The 21,797-nt window shown below is 37.1% G+C and overlaps 2 protein-coding genes across 2 annotated transcripts; both read right to left on the bottom strand.

The window, feature by feature from the left end:
• Positions 1–7,592: 7,592 nt before the first annotated feature.
• Positions 7,593–8,930, bottom strand: LOC136265945 (dual specificity protein kinase shkA-like). The gene is made up of 2 exons (XM_066060886.1): positions 7,791–8,930; positions 7,593–7,736 (listed from the first exon to the last, which is right to left on the bottom strand). The coding sequence occupies exons 1-2, from the start codon at positions 8,829–8,831 to the stop codon at positions 7,710–7,712; spliced, it is 1,068 nt and encodes a 355-aa protein (XP_065916958.1). The 5' UTR covers positions 8,832–8,930; the 3' UTR covers positions 7,593–7,709.
• Positions 8,931–10,053: 1,123 nt separating this feature from the next.
• LOC136265854 (uncharacterized) lies at positions 10,054–12,232 on the bottom strand. Its single transcript, XM_066060788.1, has 2 exons — positions 11,168–12,232; positions 10,054–11,112 (listed from the first exon to the last, which is right to left on the bottom strand). The coding sequence occupies exons 1-2, from the start codon at positions 12,170–12,172 to the stop codon at positions 10,171–10,173; spliced, it is 1,947 nt and encodes a 648-aa protein (XP_065916860.1). The 5' UTR covers positions 12,173–12,232; the 3' UTR covers positions 10,054–10,170.
• Positions 12,233–21,797: the final 9,565 nt, after the last annotated feature.

The following is a 21,797-nucleotide window of genomic DNA, read 5'->3' as shown; positions in this document are numbered from 1 at the left end:
AGGTGCACAGGTAATTTTTATTCCCTTGTTAAATCGATGAAAGTATTATAACTGTAACAGTTTAAAATATTACACAACAAAGTTACAGTTCTTTCAGGTTAATAGATTATACCTGCTTTTGCTCTCTAACTATTGTGTAATACAGTGGAGCCTCAGTCATTTGGACACTGCTTTAAGTGAATGTTGATACTGACTGTTTTATGAAAGTACCAGAAGAGTTATGAACTTCTCAGTTATGTGAACAGGGGTGGGTTTCTGAGAATTTCAGAAACTGGTCAAGTATATTTCTAGCAACATTGCTTTGATTTGTGAAGGTATAAGTGAAATATTCTAATAGAACAGTCACATTTTGTATTTTTGGAAAGTTATTCTAAAATCGTAGTTCAGAGTGTTTAAGGCCTTAAACGTTTTCCTTGGGGCATGCCCCCAGACCCCCAAGAATGGCATCTATATAATTTTTATATATATTGTCCTCTAAACTCTTTAGCTTACTCCTGATACTGTGCAACAGAAGCAAGCATAACAGCTTATAATATTATCTTATATCAATCAATGCTAAAAATACCAGCTTTAGAGATTTTTTGGTGAAATTTGTTATGGTCACACTTATCTAATCTGATGTTGCAATAAATTTTGCTGGATTAAGGAGGTTGACCAAAATGTCATTTACCAACACTTTTGTATAGAAAACAACCTCTGTAATCTGACACCTCTGTACTCTATAATCTAACACAAAACTTTATTCCCTAGACTTGGAAATATGTACATTGTTTGTGACCTTTGGAATCCGACAGAGAATAGTAGCAGCATTAAAAACAATCAAAGAAGATAATTTTTAAGCAACCAAAGCATTTAATTGGTTGACAAAATGTTGTAATACTTACAAATTCTAAAGTTAATTCATGTTAAAAACCTTGTGTGACTCATTTTACCTGTAATTTACTGTATAATTTGACATAATTCTAGATGTACAATGTCGGATTACAGGGGTGACTTGATAATCCAATAACCTCCGTAATCCAGCAAAATTTGTGGTTCCCATTGAGTGTCGGGTTAGAGAGGTTTGAGCAGTTGTTAATGACCTTTTTCTTTCTTTAGGGACCATTTAAAAATCTCAATCAGGGATAATATTATTGAGACCTGTGGGATAGGGTCAGAATTTTAGTCTCCAATATCTGGGTTTTCCTTTTTCTTCAACTGGAGTATTCTAGACATTGCTTTGTGGCACTAGCAATGAAAAATGAACATGATTGCAAAATTATTAACAGCTACCTGACTGACCTTGCAAGAAATGTGGATGTAGAGGATTAATACTGCAACCTGTCAAGTGTCAACTCAGCAACATAATTATGAGTAAGGGACCATCCATAATTTTCAGTCTTTATGCAAGCGTACAAAGAGTACTCTTTTTTCTAACCCCCTCCCTCCTTCACAAAGCATACTGTATAAATGTTGATACTATGAACAGTATATACACGATGATTATTCATCATTTATAAGCGTACATGTGATTTAACCCCCTCCCCCCTAGCGTACTCTTTGTACTCTTGCGTAAAGGCTGAAAATAATGGATGAGCCCTAAGTACATCTTTTGATTTCTCCATTACATTTACATGAGTCATGCTATACAATGGCTCATTTGTCATTAATGCCACTAATATAATTATACAGATGTCTAACAATTTGGTGACTATAAATAGGGCCTGTGTGCACAAAAAAATATGTGTATATACTTTTCAAACTTTTATGACTCAATGCCATTTTATGCTATGGCTACACAATTATCAGCCCTTAGTAAATCTTTACTTGTTATGTGATTGGGTGTAGTTTGTGCTCAAACAGCCTGGTTTTGCAGGTGCGGTCACTATATAACTATATTGCAGTATTAGGAGCAGATCTAGGATTCTGCTAAGGGGGAGCACACTGGTAGAAGTGACTGTACAATGTACTTTGTAGCTACACTCTGCAAAATGCAAGAAATTTGTTGATATTTATTGCCAGTTTAATGCTGGAAGTATGGATACTACATAATAGTATTCTGGGCTATGTAGTATAAACAGAATTAGTAGCATGAGGTCTAGACTTTTACTACTCCCTAAAGAAAATTTGAAAACCTAACTTGCCACGATTTAATTTGGTGGTAGATATATAGCTATTAAAATTAAACACTAGAATTTGCACTATGTATATTTAGGCTATAATCTCCAAAAGAATTTACCTTCCGAGATTGAATTTAAATTTGGTGGCAATTTTCACTGAAAGTTTAAAATGTTATTGAAAGTTCAAAATGTTTATTGAAAATTTAAAACTACTGAACTAGAAAACAGAATAATGTATGCTATGCTAAAGCATGCACAAACATACATATCTATTGATCCAAGTAGCTGTATATATGAATATTCATTATGAAGCTATAGACACTGCTGGGGTGTGGTAAGCAAAAGTATGACCTTCAGTTACAGAGAATTTCTTATCACATTAACAAGGGTGGGAATGGCCATAGTCCAGCAGCAACTCTAGTATTTTAAACTAATAAACAGTGTTTATATGGTTACACTGCTCTTGGCTGTTTCATTAAAGTAAATGACTGCTCTATTAGAATATCTCAGTCCTAAATGTATAGTGGGCCACCTAGTTTTCCATGATCCCCCTGTGCTATTCCTGGTAACAATTCCATGGCCAGGACATGTACAGATTTGAACATATGATACACAGACATGAACTACACCAAATTGTGTTGAATTATAAGGCCATTCCAAGTGCATGGTAATCATGTTTCTGGTCCCCTCCCACACATCAGATTTTGGCTGTCTCTGACTTATGCCATTATTTGATGTTATGCTTGATTATTCTATGTAATGGTGAGTGCTAAGTGCCTCTTACTGTTTAGAATAATTACAAGTAAGTTGTAGTTATGCATGTAGTATTGTGAATTAACCTGCAATAATATGTATAGTAGTAGTAGTATGTAATACATAGTAATTTTTGGTGATATCAAGGTGTCATTTGTTATAATATTTATTGGGACAAGACTTTAGAGGTTTGACTCGGTTATAAGCAAAAAAATATGTTGTATCCCATGATGCATAAAGGTATAAGCCATCAAGCACGCGCCTGCAAGAATAAATTGCTAATTGTTTGTTTCATTGCATCCTTGATTTCACAACTTTTAATCCCTGGTGGTTTAAAGGCTGTCTTTTTACAACCTGGCAGTTTTTGTGTGGGTTCACTGGGCTTTAATTTACATGTAGATTGCTAAAACCATTACAGTGCTCCCTTGATTATATGACCCCTTGGTACCAAGATGTGTTCAGATAATCAAAAGTTCAGATGAATAAAGCCCACACATTTATATACAGAGCCTTGTTCAATTACTCTACACACCTTAGACAAAATACTCCAATAGAACAGTCATTTCTACTGTTCAGATAATTGTGTGTTTGAACAATCAAAGGTTGGATAATTGAGGGAGCACTGTATACTGTATGGCTACTTGGCTAGAAATTTTAAATAAGCATGACATCATTGCAGCCATTTCTTAGCTGCCACCTTTGATGTCATAATCTTTTAACCCCAGGTGTACATGCTTTAAAGGCCACGGCTTTTGAAGTTTACTCATAAATTAATGATGACTATATAAAGACAGCAGTTATTGCATTGCATATTTTATGGCTATTTGTTGTAATTCTCTCTAATAGAGTGCACAATTTTTGTGGACTTCACATAAAATTTTCTAGAATTTCCTCGGTAGACCTATGCTGAAATTATAAATCAAGTGGGGTATAAATTTAGGTGAGCAGCCCATGGCAATAGGATTTGGATGCTATAGGTGTGGAGGTCCCTGGTTTAAAACCAGACAGTTTGGCAGTTTTTTTTACCCCATGGTGACTGTTTTAGAGTATCTCAGCTCCACGATTTTATACAGTTGTTTGTTTTTATGCTTTGTAACTCTGTTGCTATTACTCCAATTCCTTTCTAACCATAAAAAGACATTGCTACAATGGTTAACCTACAGTTATTTCTGTACCTGATTTACTCTGCAGCCATGAGAAAATTTTGATCTTTTTTATATGAATAAACTTTGTCAATTTTTATCATACTCGTAGAAAACTTGGTGAATTCACCTTTATTCTAGGGCTGAGTGATAACAAAAAAAATCTTTTGATAATGGAAATCATTAAATTTTTATGATATCATCTTGATAACAAATTATGGCATGGAATAGCTGTATAAGTGCAAATAGCAATATCTAATCAAAAAACAGCCAAGCTGTAAAAAAGGGCATGGCCTCCAAAAAAGCCAGGGTGAAACAAAGATGTGAAATCAAAGGTGGTGGCCAAGAAATGGCTGTGATGGTAGGTTAGTGGTAAAAATTTTAATAACAACAATTCAGATGAATTTACATTGCCTCCTCCAAGTTTCACTAAGATTTGGCACCAAATTCATCTGAATTGTTATTAAAATTTTTGCCATTAACCTACCATCGCAGCCATTTCTTGGCCATCACCTTTGGTTTCACATCTTTTTTTCATCCTGGCTTTTTTGGAGGCCGTACCCTTTTTTTACAGCTTGGTTGTTTTTTGATTAGATATCACTTCTTTTTGTAATTTCATACTTAAAGCCAGCCTATGGCCAGTTTTAGGTATTTCCTTTTAACTTGTCTTTTTCTTTACTATAGGGAGAAGATTATTATGAGGAAGAAGATTTTAATGGTTTGTTTAGCTACATGTACATTTAGGCAATATTACTTAATTGTGTTGACTGATGATAAAAACTATGTCACAGGTTGAGCTGTCCGCAGTTGAATACTCTACAGGGAAATGTGTATGTAACTGAAATTTCTACAGGGAGACTCGTAATGTAGCTGTACTCTTTGACTACATGGTGAATGGTTTGTAGTTGAACTCACCACAGAGTGACTCGTAACCTAATTAAACCCTTTATGGAAAGAACTGCAAGATAGCTGAACTCTCTGCAGGGTGACTTGTCTGGCTGATCTCTTTATGTAGTTGGACTCTCTTCAGAATGACTTGTTGTAGCTGAACTATCTACAAGGTGACTTGTTTGTAGCTGAATTCTCTACAGGGTGATTTGTTTGTAGCTGAACTCTAGATCTGTACAGGATGACTTTATTATAACTGAACTCTCTCCGGATGATTTGTTTGTAGCTAAACTCTCTAAAGAGTGACTTTTTTGTAGCAGAAATCTCTTCAGGGTGACTTGTTTAATACTGAATTCTCCACAGGTGATTAGTTTATAGTTGAACTTTCTACAGAGTGATTTGTTAGTAGCGGAATGCTCTAATGGGTGATTTTTGTAGCTGAACTCTCCACAGGATGATTTGTTGTAGGAGTGACTGTTTGTGGCTGATCCTCCTTCGAAATAGGAATTTGTTTGCAGCTGAACATCTCTTCAGGGTGGCTTGTTTGTAGCTAAACTCTCTACCAGGTGACTTGTTTGTAGCTGTACTCCCTACAGGGCTAGCTGAACTCTTTACAGGGTGGTTTATTTCTTAGTTGAAATTTCCACAGGGTGATTTGTTTATAGCTGAACTCTGTACCGACTACTGAGTGACTCGTTTGTAGTTGAATACCCTAGGGGTTGACTTGCTTACTAAACTCTCTACAAGGTTACTTGTTAGTGGCTGAATTTTCCAAAAGCAATTACTTTTGTAGCTGAACTCTCCACAGGGTGATTTTTGTAGCTGAACTCTCTTCAGGGTGACCTGTTTGTGTAAATTATTCATAGCTGAACTCTCTTCCAGGTGACTTGTTTGTAGCTGAGATTCCACAAAGTGGTTGTTTGTACGTAGCTAGCTGAAATCTCTACAGGGTGACTTGTTTGCAGCTGAACTCTCTTATAGGATGACTTTTAAACTGAATTTTACAGTTGACTAGTTTGTGGCTGAACTCTCCACAGTGTGATTTTGGGTTATTTTTTGTAGCTGAACTCTCTACAAGGTGACTTGTTTGTGGCTCAACTCTATCTCCACAGGGTGATTTGGACAAAGCTGAAATCTCCACATTGTGACTTACCTGAAATCTTTACAGGGTGACTTGTTTGTAGCTGGACACTCACTGGTGACTTTTCAAGCTTAACTCCACAAGTACCTTGTTTGTGGCTGACCTCTCACCAGGGAGACTTGTTTGTAGCTGAACTCTCTACAGGGTAGTCTCCACAGGGTGAGTTGAACTCTCTTTTGGGTGATTTGTTAGTTGAACTCTCTACATGGTGACTTGATTGTAGCTGAACATTCTAATAGAGAGACTTATTATGATGCTGAATGTTCTATTAGGGTGACTGCACCATTAGAGTATCTTGATCATGCACTTGTTACACCTAGTTGACTTTCGTGGTATAACTTAGTAGTTTTTATCTGATTCCTTATAAACCACTGAAAGATTGTTCTAAAGCAATTAATCTACCTCTCTACCTATTTTCAGCTGATCATGCACTTTTTACACATAGTTGGCGTTTTTGTTATAACTCCATGATTGTTAGTGTGATTTCTTTCAAACCACACTACGATAGTTACTCCATGTACAGACTAATTTTCAAGTCATTCCTTCAAGTGGTTTACCCTGTGGCCTTGACAAAAAATTGCTATTGCATTTTTCAAAAATTGTGTATAACTCCCTTGTTCTTTATCCGATGTTTTCCAAAGTTGGACTGTAAATGTGCTGCATTACGTTCTTACTGCCCTCCAGATTTGAAGAAAATCAACTACAGCATGCATGAGTTATCTAAGTGTTGCAAAAAGAAGAAAAATATACGAAGAAACTAAGGCAAACTTTGAAGACGCATATCTTAGTGATGACTTGGCGGATTCAGCTCAAATTTGAAATGGGAGGTGCCCCACCTCGAGGAAATTACCACAGCAAAAATGGTTAATTTCTGGACAGGCACTATCGAGCTATAGATGTGTGAAAATGGAGTTTTGTTGGTTCCTGTAAAATACTCACTTGTTTGTTGCACCCTTACTGGCTGTACTTGGCCACGCGACACACTATCGTGTGTCTTGATTAATATTTATTATCAATTTAAAACTTTAATGGTCTTGTCACTCACAATTAGTGTACCCTCTGACTGTTGTTGATATACAGCAGTTTATTACCATCTTGATAATTATAAAAACATTATCTTTATCACAATAAGTCGTACAGCATCATCATAAGTACGTATTTTATCTCATGACCTTACTTTATATGCTCTTCATTTGTACCAAATTGCAGAGCAATTGAGTTACACGATCACATTTTTATAACAATTTTTGCAAACTGTGCAAAAAGAAGGAAAATCTTGGCCTATATGAAAAAACAATGAAGAAAAAATTGTCACCCGGCCATATCTTTGTAAATGGCTGGGGCAAGTTTGGTGTAAGGCTTGCACTACCTACCAGGCAGCTATATTGCAAAAATAGTGTACTTTGGAAGGGACCATATGCAGATAGCGTTTTTTTTTCTTTCTGTATGTCAATATATATACACAGTGTGGCACACATGACAAATTTTCTTGGCCACACATGATGGTTTAGTATGTGCATGGCCACCAATAATCCATCACACAGTACACTATCATGTTCAACACAAATCTACATAGTGAATACATATATACGGTCATAAACAGCTACAGCTTGCACCATGTGACACAATAGTAAATCTTTAAATATAAAATATTTTGACCCACATGCTAATTTGAAAATCTGTTTGCTAAACTCCTTTCTGAGTCAGATGTTCCTATATATAAACAATATGTAACAACTTCATAATATAACTACAAATCAAACACACCTTTAATAGATCTGAAATTGCTGTTTGCTTAGTTTCCTTAAGTGTGATTTCTGCTAACCATAATATGCGACCCATTCCATCACGAGTACTCCTTTTCTTAAAAACCTCTTTCATTTGTTTGATACTCTCAGAAATCTCTTCCACTGAAGGACGTACATTTGCAACATCATCCAAACATTTAACAACCAATGGTTTCAAGTCTGCATCACTTCCAGTCATCATATCTATGTATTGCTGACGCCGCTGTACTTCAGACAAAGCAACTCGAACATTAGTAGAAGGATCCAACTTTTTAGCCGCTTTAGGATTTGGCCATTGTCGGCTGGTGATGTGGAGAATCACCCCACCAAAGGAAAATACATCTAACGGTGGTCCATATCGTGGCTTATCGTCTAACGCTTCTGGGGGCATAAATACAGTAGTTCCAGGAGCTTTTGACATTGTTGTTTTGTTATTTGGCATGATAGCTTTGGCTACACCAAGATCTGTGATTTTTGCTTCAAGGTAAGGTGTTAATAGTATGTTGTTTGGTGTCAAGTCACGATGGACAATTGGTGTAGCACGACTGTGTAGACACCTCAAACCAAGTGACACATCTTGTAGTATTGAGAGCTTCACTAGAAAGGGTATATTTTCTTGCTTTTCCACAAGTGTTGTTACACTACCTCGCATCTTCTCCATAACTATAACGGGCAGTCGGGATTGGTCATCAGCGGAGCGATAGCATACTCCAAGAAATTGAACAACGTTTGGGTGGCGTATCGTGCTCCAAAGTTCACATTCTCGTAAGAAATTTCTTCGTGTCACCTCTAATCCTTTAGGTTCTACATCAAGCAGTAACAATGAGTGGATTTCCTTAGCGGCACACGACTTCCCGTCGTATTTGATCTCGGTGACCTTCCCGAAAGATCCACGTCCTAATTCCAAATCAGTGAAACTCACTCGATCTTTTGAAATAACAAGGTGTTTTAACGTTTCTGATTCAGTTTCTACAGTTTCAGCCTTGGGTCCAGCTGCAGGTTGAGAACTCGAAGCCATCATCAAAAGTTTAGGGTTATAATGTTTACTCCCCGGTTTACTCCTAACAGCGCGGGCTGTTTGCCTATGGTATCATGTCACATGTAGTGCGGATTTCCCCAACTTAACCGCTCAATTAAATTTTATAGGTGAAGTCAATAGTAGTGATGGGCGGTGTTGAGATTCGAGAATTCTGCGAATCAATTCAGTAGCTAATATGGTAGTATAATGCGGTTTAGTGTAATATATAAACTGCAAGCAAGCCAGTGAATGTTAGCTAATACTTCAGCCACAGCATTTTCAAGTCATAGAGTAGCTATACTATACAATGCTTTGGAATGGTTCACTTGTAATGCTCATAGCAATAATATGCAGCAGACCATATCCTTCAATCACTCTAATGCTTGGGATTTGTGGTAGTTCAATCATATAGTATCATGATAGCTACACTATTTAAATTACCATTCAATCCGGCATAAATAATTACCTGTCATTAATTAACAACAGATCACATATAGCTATCCAATGGCGATGCACATGTAAGAGGAGTGTATAAATAGTGGAATGGACTACTGGAATGGTGGAATACTGGTTTTTTAAAGTTCAATATCAGTTTTTACATCCAAATAAGTACAATTAACTATTCCCCTTATATGTAAGCAAATAAATAGGATACCCCTTGAGTCAGCTCTTAGCATAATTCACCTCACCATAGACAAAATTTACCAATGTAACCGAGTAATGTACTGTAAAGTCAGTTGTGAACATGCACAATAGCAGTTTATTGGGAATACCAAGAAGACTCCTGACTTAACCCTTATTCCCAAATGATAAAAAAGTTACATGTATATGCATTGTAAAAGTACATTCACTGTATAATGAAGTATTCATTTATTTGCTATCAACTTTGTCAGTTAGGTACTGGAGGGTGAACACAGAGGGCAGAGCCTGTACGATGTGTTTACCACTAACCTAGGAGCCTAAGCAAAAATTTTTGTGAAAAGTGAAACAGGACTATCTTGTAAGTGTTTACAGTAAGCCTTTCCCACAATAGTATAAAAATTATACTTATTTGGATGTAAAAAAAGGATATTGAGCTTTAAAAAATTTCATTCCACCATTACACTGATTATACACTACCATGCACAAGCAGTTGTACCAGAGTTCTCAGTTGCTGTTTTACAGCAATCAAAACAAATCACACACATATTCTCAGTATCAGAATAGCGAGCTATACCAAGCAAAATCACTTGACATGCACACACTTTACTGTATGCATACACAATGGCTTTAATGACAAAACAAGTTTTAAAATTAGCAAACAAGCAAAAGTAATACTATACTGTATGCATGCAATAACGCTTTAAATGTCACTAACAATGGTTCCAATATGCACAGCATTGGAAAATTGATTACTATTGGTTGTTCCCCCAAATACGATTATGTCATTGTCCATTCCTACTGCAGCCGGTGTACTTGTCAGTACTGGAAGGACTCCAATTGCTTCCCATAAGCTGTACATCGTAAAGGAACTCTTACTATTCAGTGCACACACTGTGCTATGCTCTGCAGCTCCCCCTACAGCAAGTAAATAGCTGTCTTCTAATCCTACTGGTACTGAATCAGGCCATGGTATGTCTTCAGTGCTTCTCCAAACTAACTGGTTACCACCAGACAGTGAATCTGTAGAAGCAGAAAACACCTTTTGAGAGGCCTGGCTCTCCTTATCTAAACCACCTAAAACATATATCTTGTCTTCATCTAGTAATATGGAGTGTGCAAAGCTAATAGGTTGGGGGAGACTATTGCAAGTATGCCAATTCCCAGTAGCGGTGTCCAGCAGTTCAGTAGTGTTCAATATGGTATCATCTTCACCTTTTCCACCTACCACAACAATTTTTCTCTCATAGCAAACTGCAGTGGCACCCCATCTTGGTGTAGGCATGGTGGACAAGTGCTTCCACTGATTTTTTTCAAAAGTAAGCATGTCACCAGTTACTTTGGGTTTTGTGGCACTTGCTGTTTTTCCACCCACAATAACTAACTTATCAACATGCACAGTCATAGCAAACAATGATTGTGGACAGTCAATTTTTGCTCCCCACTTATTAGTCTTTGGATAGTAAGCATCAATTTCATAAAGAGGGCCTTGCTTTGATCCAATACCACTTCCTAAATACACTACATCATGGAGCACGACTGCTATGCCACCTGTAAAATTCAGTGGAGAAGAGGCTCCTTCTCTCCAGTTGATCTTCACCGGCTCATTGAAAATGTCAGGTAGTATATCATTTTTGGGATATAGCTGTTGGTAATAACAGAAAACAATGTTAAACTTCTCAATTAACTAAATAGCTCACCTGCAATGCAGCTTTCGCGGCTTCTTGTTCACACTTGATTTCCGCCAACCATAAAGCAGGCCCAATTCCATCTCGATCATTTTTCTTCTGATAGGTCTCCATTAACTTCTCAATTTCCTCAGCAGCTTCCTTTGCAGAAGGGCGTCCATCAGCATCTTCGTCTAAACAAGACTTAACCAATGGCTGCAAGACTGTACTACTTCCAGTCATATCATCTATATATTGTTGACGTCGCTCTATCTCAGATAATGCCATATACCTTTTTGATATAGGATCACGTTGTTTTGTAGCTTTAGGTACTGGCCACTTTCCACTGGCAATGTGACAAATCACTCCTCCAAAGGAAAACATATCCAATGGTGGACCATACAGCGGTTCATCATCTAAAGCTTCTGGCGGCATGAACTGCAAGGTACCCGGAGCTTTGGTAAGCTGATTGGTATCCTCCATCAGAGCTCCTTTCGCTAAACCAAGGTCCGTAATCTTTGCTTCAAGATGAGACGTTACTAGTATGTTGTTGGGAGACAAGTCGCGGTGGAGAATGGGAGGTGAGTGAGCATGAAGGTATCTCAAGCCAAGGACTACATCATGTAACAATGACAACTTCACTAGTAGCGGTATGTCGGGGTACTTCTTTACTACCGTGGTTAAGGTTTTTTTCATCTTCTCCATTATCACAAAGGGGAGGCCAGATTCGTCACCAGTCGGATAAAATACTCCGAGAAACTGTACGACATTTGGGTGACGCAATTTGCTCCAGAGATGGCATTCGCGCAAGAAGTCTGCTTTAATTTTTCGTTTAGTCCTTTCATCTTCGCGTTGAAGTGTACGGGTGCGTAGTTGTTTACAGGCACAAGCGGTTCCGTCATACTCTATTAATGATACTTTTCCATAAGATCCACGTCCTAAAGTTTTTCGTGTAAGTTGCACTCGCTCTTTAGGGATAACGAGGTGACGCAAGTCTTCTTTTCTGTGAGCAGCTGGAGTAGACATACGCGTAGACATACCAAATACTTCAAATCAATATACAGTCTATTTCAGGTTGGTTGTCCACGCAAGCCAAATGTAAAAATATCACGTGAATAGAAATAACCAATGAAATTCACGCCAGGCGGACGGCGCTAGTTTAAACTGAAGGCTACTGATCTCATTGGCTACTTTCAAGCACGTGACTTTTAACACTTCGTTTCTCTAGTCAACCAACCGGAAATAGACTGTACAACCAAGACCGCAAAATTAATAAACTCCCTATTAATAACCGCACGTGAGCAAATGTCATCTGTCTTCAGGTCTCTACTGCGCTTTCATTGTATATTATTATTATTATACTGGGCAGACAGCACCAGCTGATTGTGCCCAGGAGACAAGGTCTGTCCCAAACAATTACAAAAAATCAATAATTACAATAAAGCAGTATTAAGATAAGTATCTAATTGTTCCTGAAATAAATCTAGTGAGTTAGAATCAATAATATGTTGAGGGAGATCATTCCATTCTCTTATTGTTCTAGGGAAGAAACTGTTTATGTAGGCATCTGTTCTGATATGTGTAAAATAGTAGGATTGATGATAATGAAATAATTAGGAATCGTAGTGAAATAATTAGGAATTTTTAGAGCTAAAAGGCCATTAATAGATTTGTACAGCAAAGTAAAACGCATCCTTTTATGACGTTGTTGTAATGTAGGCCAATTGAGACTTTGTAGCATGGTGGTAACACTGACTGAAATTGTAGTCATTAAATATCCATCTACAGGGCCGTAGCCAGACTTTTATCTGGGTAGGTTCTTTTAGAAGAAAAGTGGACCTTTTTATATGACATGATTCAGGTTATATTGTGGTATGAACTAGGGGGGTCTGGGGCATGCCCCCCCCCAGAAAATTTTTTGAAAATGGATACTAAAAGGTTGAATTTAATGGCATTTCAGTCAATAAAAATATTTTTTTTAGGCAAGCTGAAGACCAGCTGTATGTGGATGACAGTATCTGGAAAAATATCTCTACTGCTACTGTAATTATACCATCTGTACATGCATGTGTCTAAATATAATATATTGGAATGTCACAGTGAATAAGAATGGGAAAGATTAAGCACTCTCCCATGCAGTGGAGCAGAACAAAGGATGTCTTAAACAATGAACTTTACATATTGCATGAAGTTGAAGCATGGATGCTATTTGTGGGCTCTGCATGGAGGGGCTTGTCCACCAAAGTCTTATATTTTAATGAAAACTCAGCTTTAATCTATATGTAAATTAAGTAGCTTTCAAAAGAAAATATAATTGTGACTGTTCTATTAGAGTGGTTGACTGCTCTATTAGAGTATATCGATCTTGCATTGCAAGCACTGAATGAGTTACTCGGAGCACTTAATTTAGCTTCTTATTAGTGGTATCTAGTAAACTGTAGCTAATGGACTTTTGCTCCTGAAAATTTGGACTTTTATACTAAAATTGTGGACTTTTTTGGTTAAATTATGGACCTTTTTGCTAAAATTGTGGGCCTTTTTACTGAAATTGTGGACCTTTTTTCCAAGAGGGCGGTTCTTCAGAACCCCCGAACCCCCCTGGCTATATGGGCCTGATCCAGGCTAAGCAATTATTGCCTAACAGTGTCAAGTCTAGAAATTCATGATCATTCACTGTTACTTAATATTATTATTATTATTGTTGTTGCTGGGCAAACAGCACAGCTGATATGCCCATGCAGGAAAAAAGTTACAATTCAGTCAATCACAATCAGTACTGACGTAGTTACAAAAGTTAGTTATCAAATTCTGTAAAAGGGTCAATGTTGTCGCATTCAATTATTTGATGGTATAGTAGCATTGTTTTGGAGTAGACTGAAACTTTGTTGGTGTGCCGAAAGAGTAGATGCACTGATGTGTTTGGCAAAATGAAATGCCTTGGGTGATATAACCTGGTCAACTTTTTCATTGAAATAAAATAGGGAGGAGGAATTGATATAGTGAGTATAGTTTATTGGGGTGGAAGTGGATAATTGAGTGCATGTGTATGTGGGCCCATATAAATACAATCAAAAGAGGTAAAAATTTTATCCAGAGCTTCCTGTACACTTTATAGAAAAATGCCAGGCATAATTCAGGGGCGGATCTAGGGGTGGGCTTTGGGGGCTGAAGCCCCTCCCCCCTTCACTTTTCTGAGGATTTACTTGATCAATTTGCTGAGAATTATAATGAAATTTTGTCTTAGCATCATCATATGATCACTAAGGGGGCATCTCCAAACTGATTTTGGTATGCTTGACGTCATAATGACGTTAAGGGGGGAGGGGGGTTCAGCCCATGATGTTATTAATTTTTATTTATTTATTATTTATTATTATTGATTAGCAAAACCCATTGGGTAAATCGCTAATGTACAAAAACAAAATTTTAGTGTCTATGCATTTTGCAAACGGTTTTTGAAAGTAAGTAAGTCTATATTGTCAAGATCTTCCATATCTAAATTGTTCCAGTCTGGTATTGATCTTGGTAAGAAAGAGTTACTATATCGATTTGTTCTGGCATACAACTGTAATAGCTTCAAGGGATGGTTTGCCCTGGTACTTGTTGCAGGAGATAACACTGGCAGATACTGATTTGGAACATAAATTAATTTGTTTACAAGCTTAAACAACAACATCAGACGTGCCTGTTTCCTACAATCTTCCAGTGTTGGCCATTTTAATTCCACTAACATATCAGTTATACTGTCCCTATGATTCCTTCTCCAAGGTCTATTTAACACGAAACGTGCAGCACAATGTTGTATCATCTCTAACTTGTGAATGAGTGATTGTTGATGTGGATCCCAGATAGAAGAGCAGTATTCAATAGATGGCAAGACGATCTGTTTATATGCATGTTCTTTTAAGTGAGGTGGACAATGGTGGAGAGTTCTTCGCAAAAATCCCAGTAGACGATTAGCTTTATTGCACACTGAATTTATGTGAGGGGTCCATGACAACCTGTTATCTAAAAGTACTCCCAAATAGTGATGTCTCTCAACAACTTCTAAGGGGATTTTGTACATTGTATAGGAGAACTCACTAGCAGAATGTAGTGTAGATATCTGCATGATGCAACATTTTGAAACATTAAATTCCATTTGCCAAATATCAGCCCATGATGATAATGTGTCAAGATCACTTTGGAGTATCTTATGATCTTCGGGTGAGTAGATAGGACGATAAACTAAACAATCATCTGCAAAAAGTCTCAACTGACTGTGGATGTTAGTTACAATATCATTTATATATATCAGAAACAACACTGGACCGAGCACTGATCCTTGTGGTACACCTGATGTTACACTGTAAGGCGAAGACTGCCTACCATCAATGATTACTTTTTGTGTACGATTTGTAAGAAACGATTGTAGCCACTGTAACAATTCACCTCTTATACCATAGAAATTCAGCTTGTGAGCTAGCCTAGCATGGGCAACTTTATCAAAAGCTTTTGCAAAATCTAAGATAGCTACATCAACCTGAACTTTGTTATCAACTGCTCTGGCAAAATCATCAACTGCAAGAAACAGCTGGGCTTCACATGATCGCTTTGATCTAAATCCATATTGTACATCAGTTAATATGTTGTTTGACTCGAGGTGTTTCATTATTTGCTAACTAAAATGTGTTCTAATGTTTTACAGACCAAAGATGTAAGAGACACTGGGCGATAGTTTCTGGGATCAGTCTTATCACCCTTCTTATACATTGGGGTTACATTAGCTTGTTTCCAGGAATCAGGCACAGTGCCAATTCTTAATGATTGATTGAAGAGATGTGTCAGTAGAGGAGCTATTTCAGAAGCAACTTGTTTCAAAAATGCAGCATGTATGTTGTCAGGACCCGGGGATTTAGTTGTATCGCACTCAGCAAGAAGGTTTCTCACACCATTTAGTGTAATGTGAATGTCTGGGATGGATGGATAGGGAGAATTACCCTTATCTGGAATACAACTAGTGTCCTCGGAGGTAAATACAGATTTAAACTGGTTGTTTAGGATCTCTGCTTTCTCTAGTGGGTCAGTAATTATATTCTCTGCTTGGTCCTTTAAGGCGCCAATTTCGATATTGTATTGACGTTTACTTTTAATATAATGCCAAAAACGTTTCATTTTGTTATTACCAGATTCAGGGTTTGAAATATTAGATAGATATTGATTGTGCTGCTGACGCGTCATACATTTAGTTTGATGTTGTAGTCTTTTATATTCATCCCAGTCCTCTGTACGTTGGTATTTCTTTGCACGATTATAAGTTCGCTGTTTCTTCTTGATCAGTCGTTTTAGTGTAGCATTCATCCAGGGTAGGTGGAACTTACTACCAATAGTTTTCTTGGGTACCATCTCTTGTATTAGTTGTGAGCATTTCTCATAAATATATTCCCAATTTTCGTTCACACTTCTCTGGGTGGTAGAGTTTAGTTCAAAATATCTCTCATAGATGTCTAACATTCTTTCTCGTATAAGGTCCCAGTTTGCTTTATGATATAGGAAGATTTCTCTAGGAGGTTTCTTTACTAATTTAACCTGAGTGGAGATATCCGCTACAACTGCATTATGGTCGCTGATGCCAGGGGTAGTTTGGCAGGATGTCACTAGATCTGGGTGGCTAGCAAAGAATAAGTCTAAAATGTTTGTACCCCTTGTAGGTGAGGTAACCAACTGTTCGAAATGAAGATCTTCTGTAATTGAAAGGAGTTTCTCCCTAAAGGATACAGGTACATATGATTCTGTTAATGATTTACATTGCCAATCAATTCCAGAAGCATTAAAGTCACTACCAAGAAATATTATTAAAGCAGTTATAGTGTAAACAGCTATAGAACAGAGAAAGTGACGTGATTATACTGTTAGTAGACTATGTTTTCAGGTAAAGAATATAACGTTTTGTGCTTCTATTACCAATGCATTGTTTTCACAGTGTGACGTTAAGGAGGGGGGGAGTCTGAAGTAAGCGTCATTATGACGTTAAGCGTACCAAAATCAGTTTGGAGATGGCCCCTAATAATACAAATACTCATAAACCCACCTTATAAAATCTTTCCAATTAAGGCTTTATTTAGTGGTCTCGTCCTCGCAAATAGGCATGAGGCTATTATGCTCCAAAAATTGAGCATTATGCTTTTGAGCAGTGCTCAAAAATTCACCTATTATGATTTTGAGAATTGCCCATTATTCCCAAAATTATGCCACCATAATTGACTAATAATGCCAGTTTATTGCTGTATCAGACCATTTTATTGATGTTTAAGATCCAAATAGTCTTGAATTCTTTAGCTGATTGCTGTATTAGAGTATTTCGTTTCAATGTGACTGCTTTATTAGAGTAAATAATATTCAGTGACTGCTCTATTAGAATTTCTGACTGCTCTATTAGAGTATCTCGATCTTTTCAAGTTAAACGGAATTGTGCATGCCGAAGATTTTCCTACTGTTAAAGCTTTATAATCACCTGAAAATGCTAGCATAATTCTTGATTCCCACACATATCTATTATGCCCGAAATTATGCCGGCATAATCGCCGCATCCCTACTCGCAAACCCATTCTCCGGGATGGCGCTTATCGATTAGATATTATAAGCGCCCCCGGATAGCCATCCCGAAGAATGGGTCTGCGAGGACGAGACTAATGCAACGGGTCAGCATTGGAGATGTACAAGATCGAGATACTCTAATAGAACAGTCACCTAACTACTCTAATAGAACATTCAGTGTAAGCATATAAGTTGGGAGTAACGCGTTACATAAGTAACGCGCTACGTAATATTATTACTTTTGTGGTAACAAAGTAATATAACGATATATGCTATGATGATAGATAATATAACTCAAGTTATTTCACTTACAAATGTAACGCGTTACCTAAGTAATATAGTTACTGTAACGAGTCTAATATTACGTAATAGTATTACTACAAGCAAGAGTACATAACAATAGAAGAGGGAGTATTATTATGTACTCTTGCTACAAGTAACGAAGTTATTAATCTCGTTTGTTATCCTCTGAGTAACGCCTAGCCACAACGAAGTAACGAAGCCTACTAAATGAAGCTTATTCACCAGCTTCTTACTTATAACCAAGATTTACACATTTTCCAACAACGTAATCATGTCACGTGGTAAAGTGGTAGTTTCACACGTGACAGCTTAAGGCTGTGGACACAAAGTAATATAATATGTAATATTATTACAGTTACTTTATTTCATGGGTAATATGTAACTGTAACTAAATAGTTCAGTTGCAAGTAATATGTAACTAGTTACTTTTACAGAGTAACTTGCCCAACACTGTAAGTTGGTTCTGTCTTATGGAATTTTTCCAATCTGCCTGCGCCTAGCTATACATGCAATGAAGTGCATTAATCTGTTTAAAAGGTTTGTTCATCTACTTGTGTAGTTATTACCTGTATACTGGTATACTTAATCCAGGTACACAATTGCCATTGAAAATGCTCTCAGATTCAATCTCATATCATTCAATTTTCAAAATTTTCCAGTTTCAACATTATTATTCTATCATGCATGTAATTGTGAGAGGGTGCATCATGTGCTTGGTTGTTTGAACCTACCCAAATCTTTCCATTAACAAATGCTGCAGAGAGCCATATATCTAAAGGCAGTATATAAAATATCTGCATATGCATTTTATGTGGAAATGTCTCCAAATTGCAGTATTTTAGCATCTATTTTTCAAAATTTCCTGGGGGGGGATGCCCCCAGACCCCCCTAGCTCCAGCATGCAAACACCTCCACCCAAGAGATTAGTACCTTGAGTTAGCCCCCCTTTTATAAATCCTAGATCCGCCCCTGTAATTAAATTAGGCAGCCATCTAGTATAGGCTATATAGCTTCAAATTGCAATTACTTCAAGCCATAACTTTGCGTAAGGTCAATTGGTATATCAGTGAGCTTCATCTACTGAGCAAACATGATTATGTTTCATTCACCTATAGTTATACTTACCAGTAGCTACATATGTACAGTGGTGTATAGCTAGGTAGATCATACATCCATATGGTGTAGTTAGTTGCCTTATGAGAGAGAAAATCATCATTGAGGAAACATGTAATAATTAGGATGAGATCTCAGTTTCGAGCAACCACAATTAGACTTCATAAAGAGATCTGTGTGGGCACAATAAGGTTAAGAATAGTGTAAACTAAAAAAAAAATGTGAACAACAGAAGTAGAAGGCCATGCACCAAATCTTCCATTCGACAGACTCTTGACGATGCAGCTAATATACATGCATATTCTGCTTATGATAACATGCAGTGACAGCTGTCAATTTGAGGAGGTGATATGTACTAATGGTTGTGGAATGTGTGTACAATGACAATATCTGTCCAGTCATGTTGAGGATGAGTGTGTATGTCGTATGGTTGACTGTCAGTATTGCCACATTACAGTAGAACATCAGTTCATAGAGGGTGAACACAAGGATCAGTGTCCCAAATTCCCCATAGCCTGTCCCAACAAATGTGAAGTTGATAATATACCTCGTGAAGATATTGATGAACACAGGAAGATGTGTCAATTTGAGGAAGCCACCTGCCCTAATGATTGCGGGACAACTTTGCAACGACGATATAACCCACATCAAGATGGAGTGTCTGCTTGAATGTCAGCATTGTCACATTACAGGAGAACAACAGTGTATTAAGGGTGAACACAAGGAACAATGTCCAAAGTTCTCCATCGTGTGTCCCAACAAGTGTGAAGTTGGTAGTGTCCCAAGAGATGAGGTAGAAGAACACAAGAAGATGTGTCCACTAGAGGTAATCCAGTGTGAATATTACGTGGTGGGCTGTAAGGACAGGATGGCTCACAAGGATCAGAAGAAACACAACAAGGAGAAGATGGAAGAGCACTTGTCTTTTACCACACATCGACTCATTAATGCTCAACATAATTTAACTAGTAGTCAAGTTGAGGCAGTGAAAAGTAAGATGAACTAACTGCAAAGACTACTCAGATAGGGAAAGACCTGGCTACTACCAAGCAACAGATTAAATTACCAGTACTCAAATTGACACCGTGAAGACAATCGATAGATTAATACAGAGACTACAGCAAACAGAAAGAGATCTTGCATCTAAACAAGAACTAACAACATGCCAACTAGAGAAATATAAAGATGACCTTACTGTAAAAATTGAGCAGTTGGAAAAAGAGTCTAAAAAACAACCAGCTCTCACTAGAGATGACCTTATAAGCATTGATCTCCATGCTCTAAGCTGTCTAATAATAATTATGTAGGGCCATAAATTTTGAGCAAAGTTATCTTTGACATGGTAAACTGTGTCAAAGCATGGTATGTGGAAAAGTGCTCTTGGATCTGGTCAGGGTGAAATCATAGTTGCCAATTGCCAATTAACAAAGTTCATACAAATTACGATTATTCTTTCAAACCTAGTATTAGTTAATCTCCTAAAATTTATGCCTAACATAAGCACACTAGCTAGGAGTTTCATAAAAGTGACTGCTACATTAACAATATGGACTCAAAGTTGACTGCTTTATTAGAGTATGTGACTGCTCTATTAGAATAACTCAATTTTTTCTGCTGTTTGTAGGTTTGAACTGTTTCAGTGAAAGCCAAACTTATACTTTGCTCCAGTTATACATAGATCTTATTAAATTAATCTGGAATATTCCACATTCTTTTCACTTAGAACTATTCTTGAGTTAACTATCACCTCTAATAAATAGAGATGTAAAAATGTCACCAGAGAATTTGTTGAGTTTATTAATGTCAAATTATAATTGATATATCAGGAATTTCTTACTTTGTTGGCTGCCATTTTGAAATTTAAAAATGCTGACCTTGCAGGAATCTGTACAAATGTATAAACATTGATTTTCAGATTCCTCATGCTCTATAAGCTTTCCAAAAATGTATAGGTTTGCTAATCTCCATAAACTTTGAACAAAAGTACATAGTGAACCTGACTATAGCTTAAATAATAAGTATGTCAGCTACCACAAATGAAGTGATTGGGTAAATGATTCCATAATCGGATTGCTCTTGGGAAAAATGAGTAGCTACATAGAAGAATCAATTTAAGGTATAGGAATTTCATGCTGCTATACTATGGGTGAAACTGGGGACTTTATGAATGATATGATCACAAGCAGGGGCTAAAAAAAGGGGATAGTTGTGGCCAAAAAGCTAGCCTGTAAATGACTTTTGGCTGGTTGTGAATGGTGATTTGGCTAGTTGTAAAAGTCACACTAAATAGCAAGCTGCACCACATGCAGAAAAGAATAAAGTCAAAAATTACATACATGTGCTGTGCATGCATGTTTACAGGGATTTGGGTTGTTTCTTCATGTAAAACTCACAAAATATGAATTATATATTTATATACTGTATTTATAATTACAAGTGTACTGATGCATTTAAAAAATCTGTACAGCATGTAGTAATAGTAGAGGTTATAGTAGTTGTGTGCTTGCAGTGATTGTACTGGTTGTAGTGGTTTTGTAGTAGTTGCAGTCGTTGTAGTGGTTGTAGTAGTTGTAGTGGTTGTAGTAGTTGTACTAGTTGTAGTAGTTGTACTGGTTGTACTGGTTGTAGTATGGCAGTAATATAGTTGTACTGGTTGCAGTGGTTACAATGG

Source organism: Dysidea avara, chromosome 9 (genome assembly GCF_963678975.1).
Source record: "Dysidea avara chromosome 9, odDysAvar1.4, whole genome shotgun sequence".
NCBI classification, from domain to species: domain Eukaryota; kingdom Metazoa; phylum Porifera; class Demospongiae; order Dictyoceratida; family Dysideidae; genus Dysidea; species Dysidea avara.
Note: the sequence above shows the minus strand (reverse complement) of the source record. Positions and strands in the feature narration are given on the sequence as shown.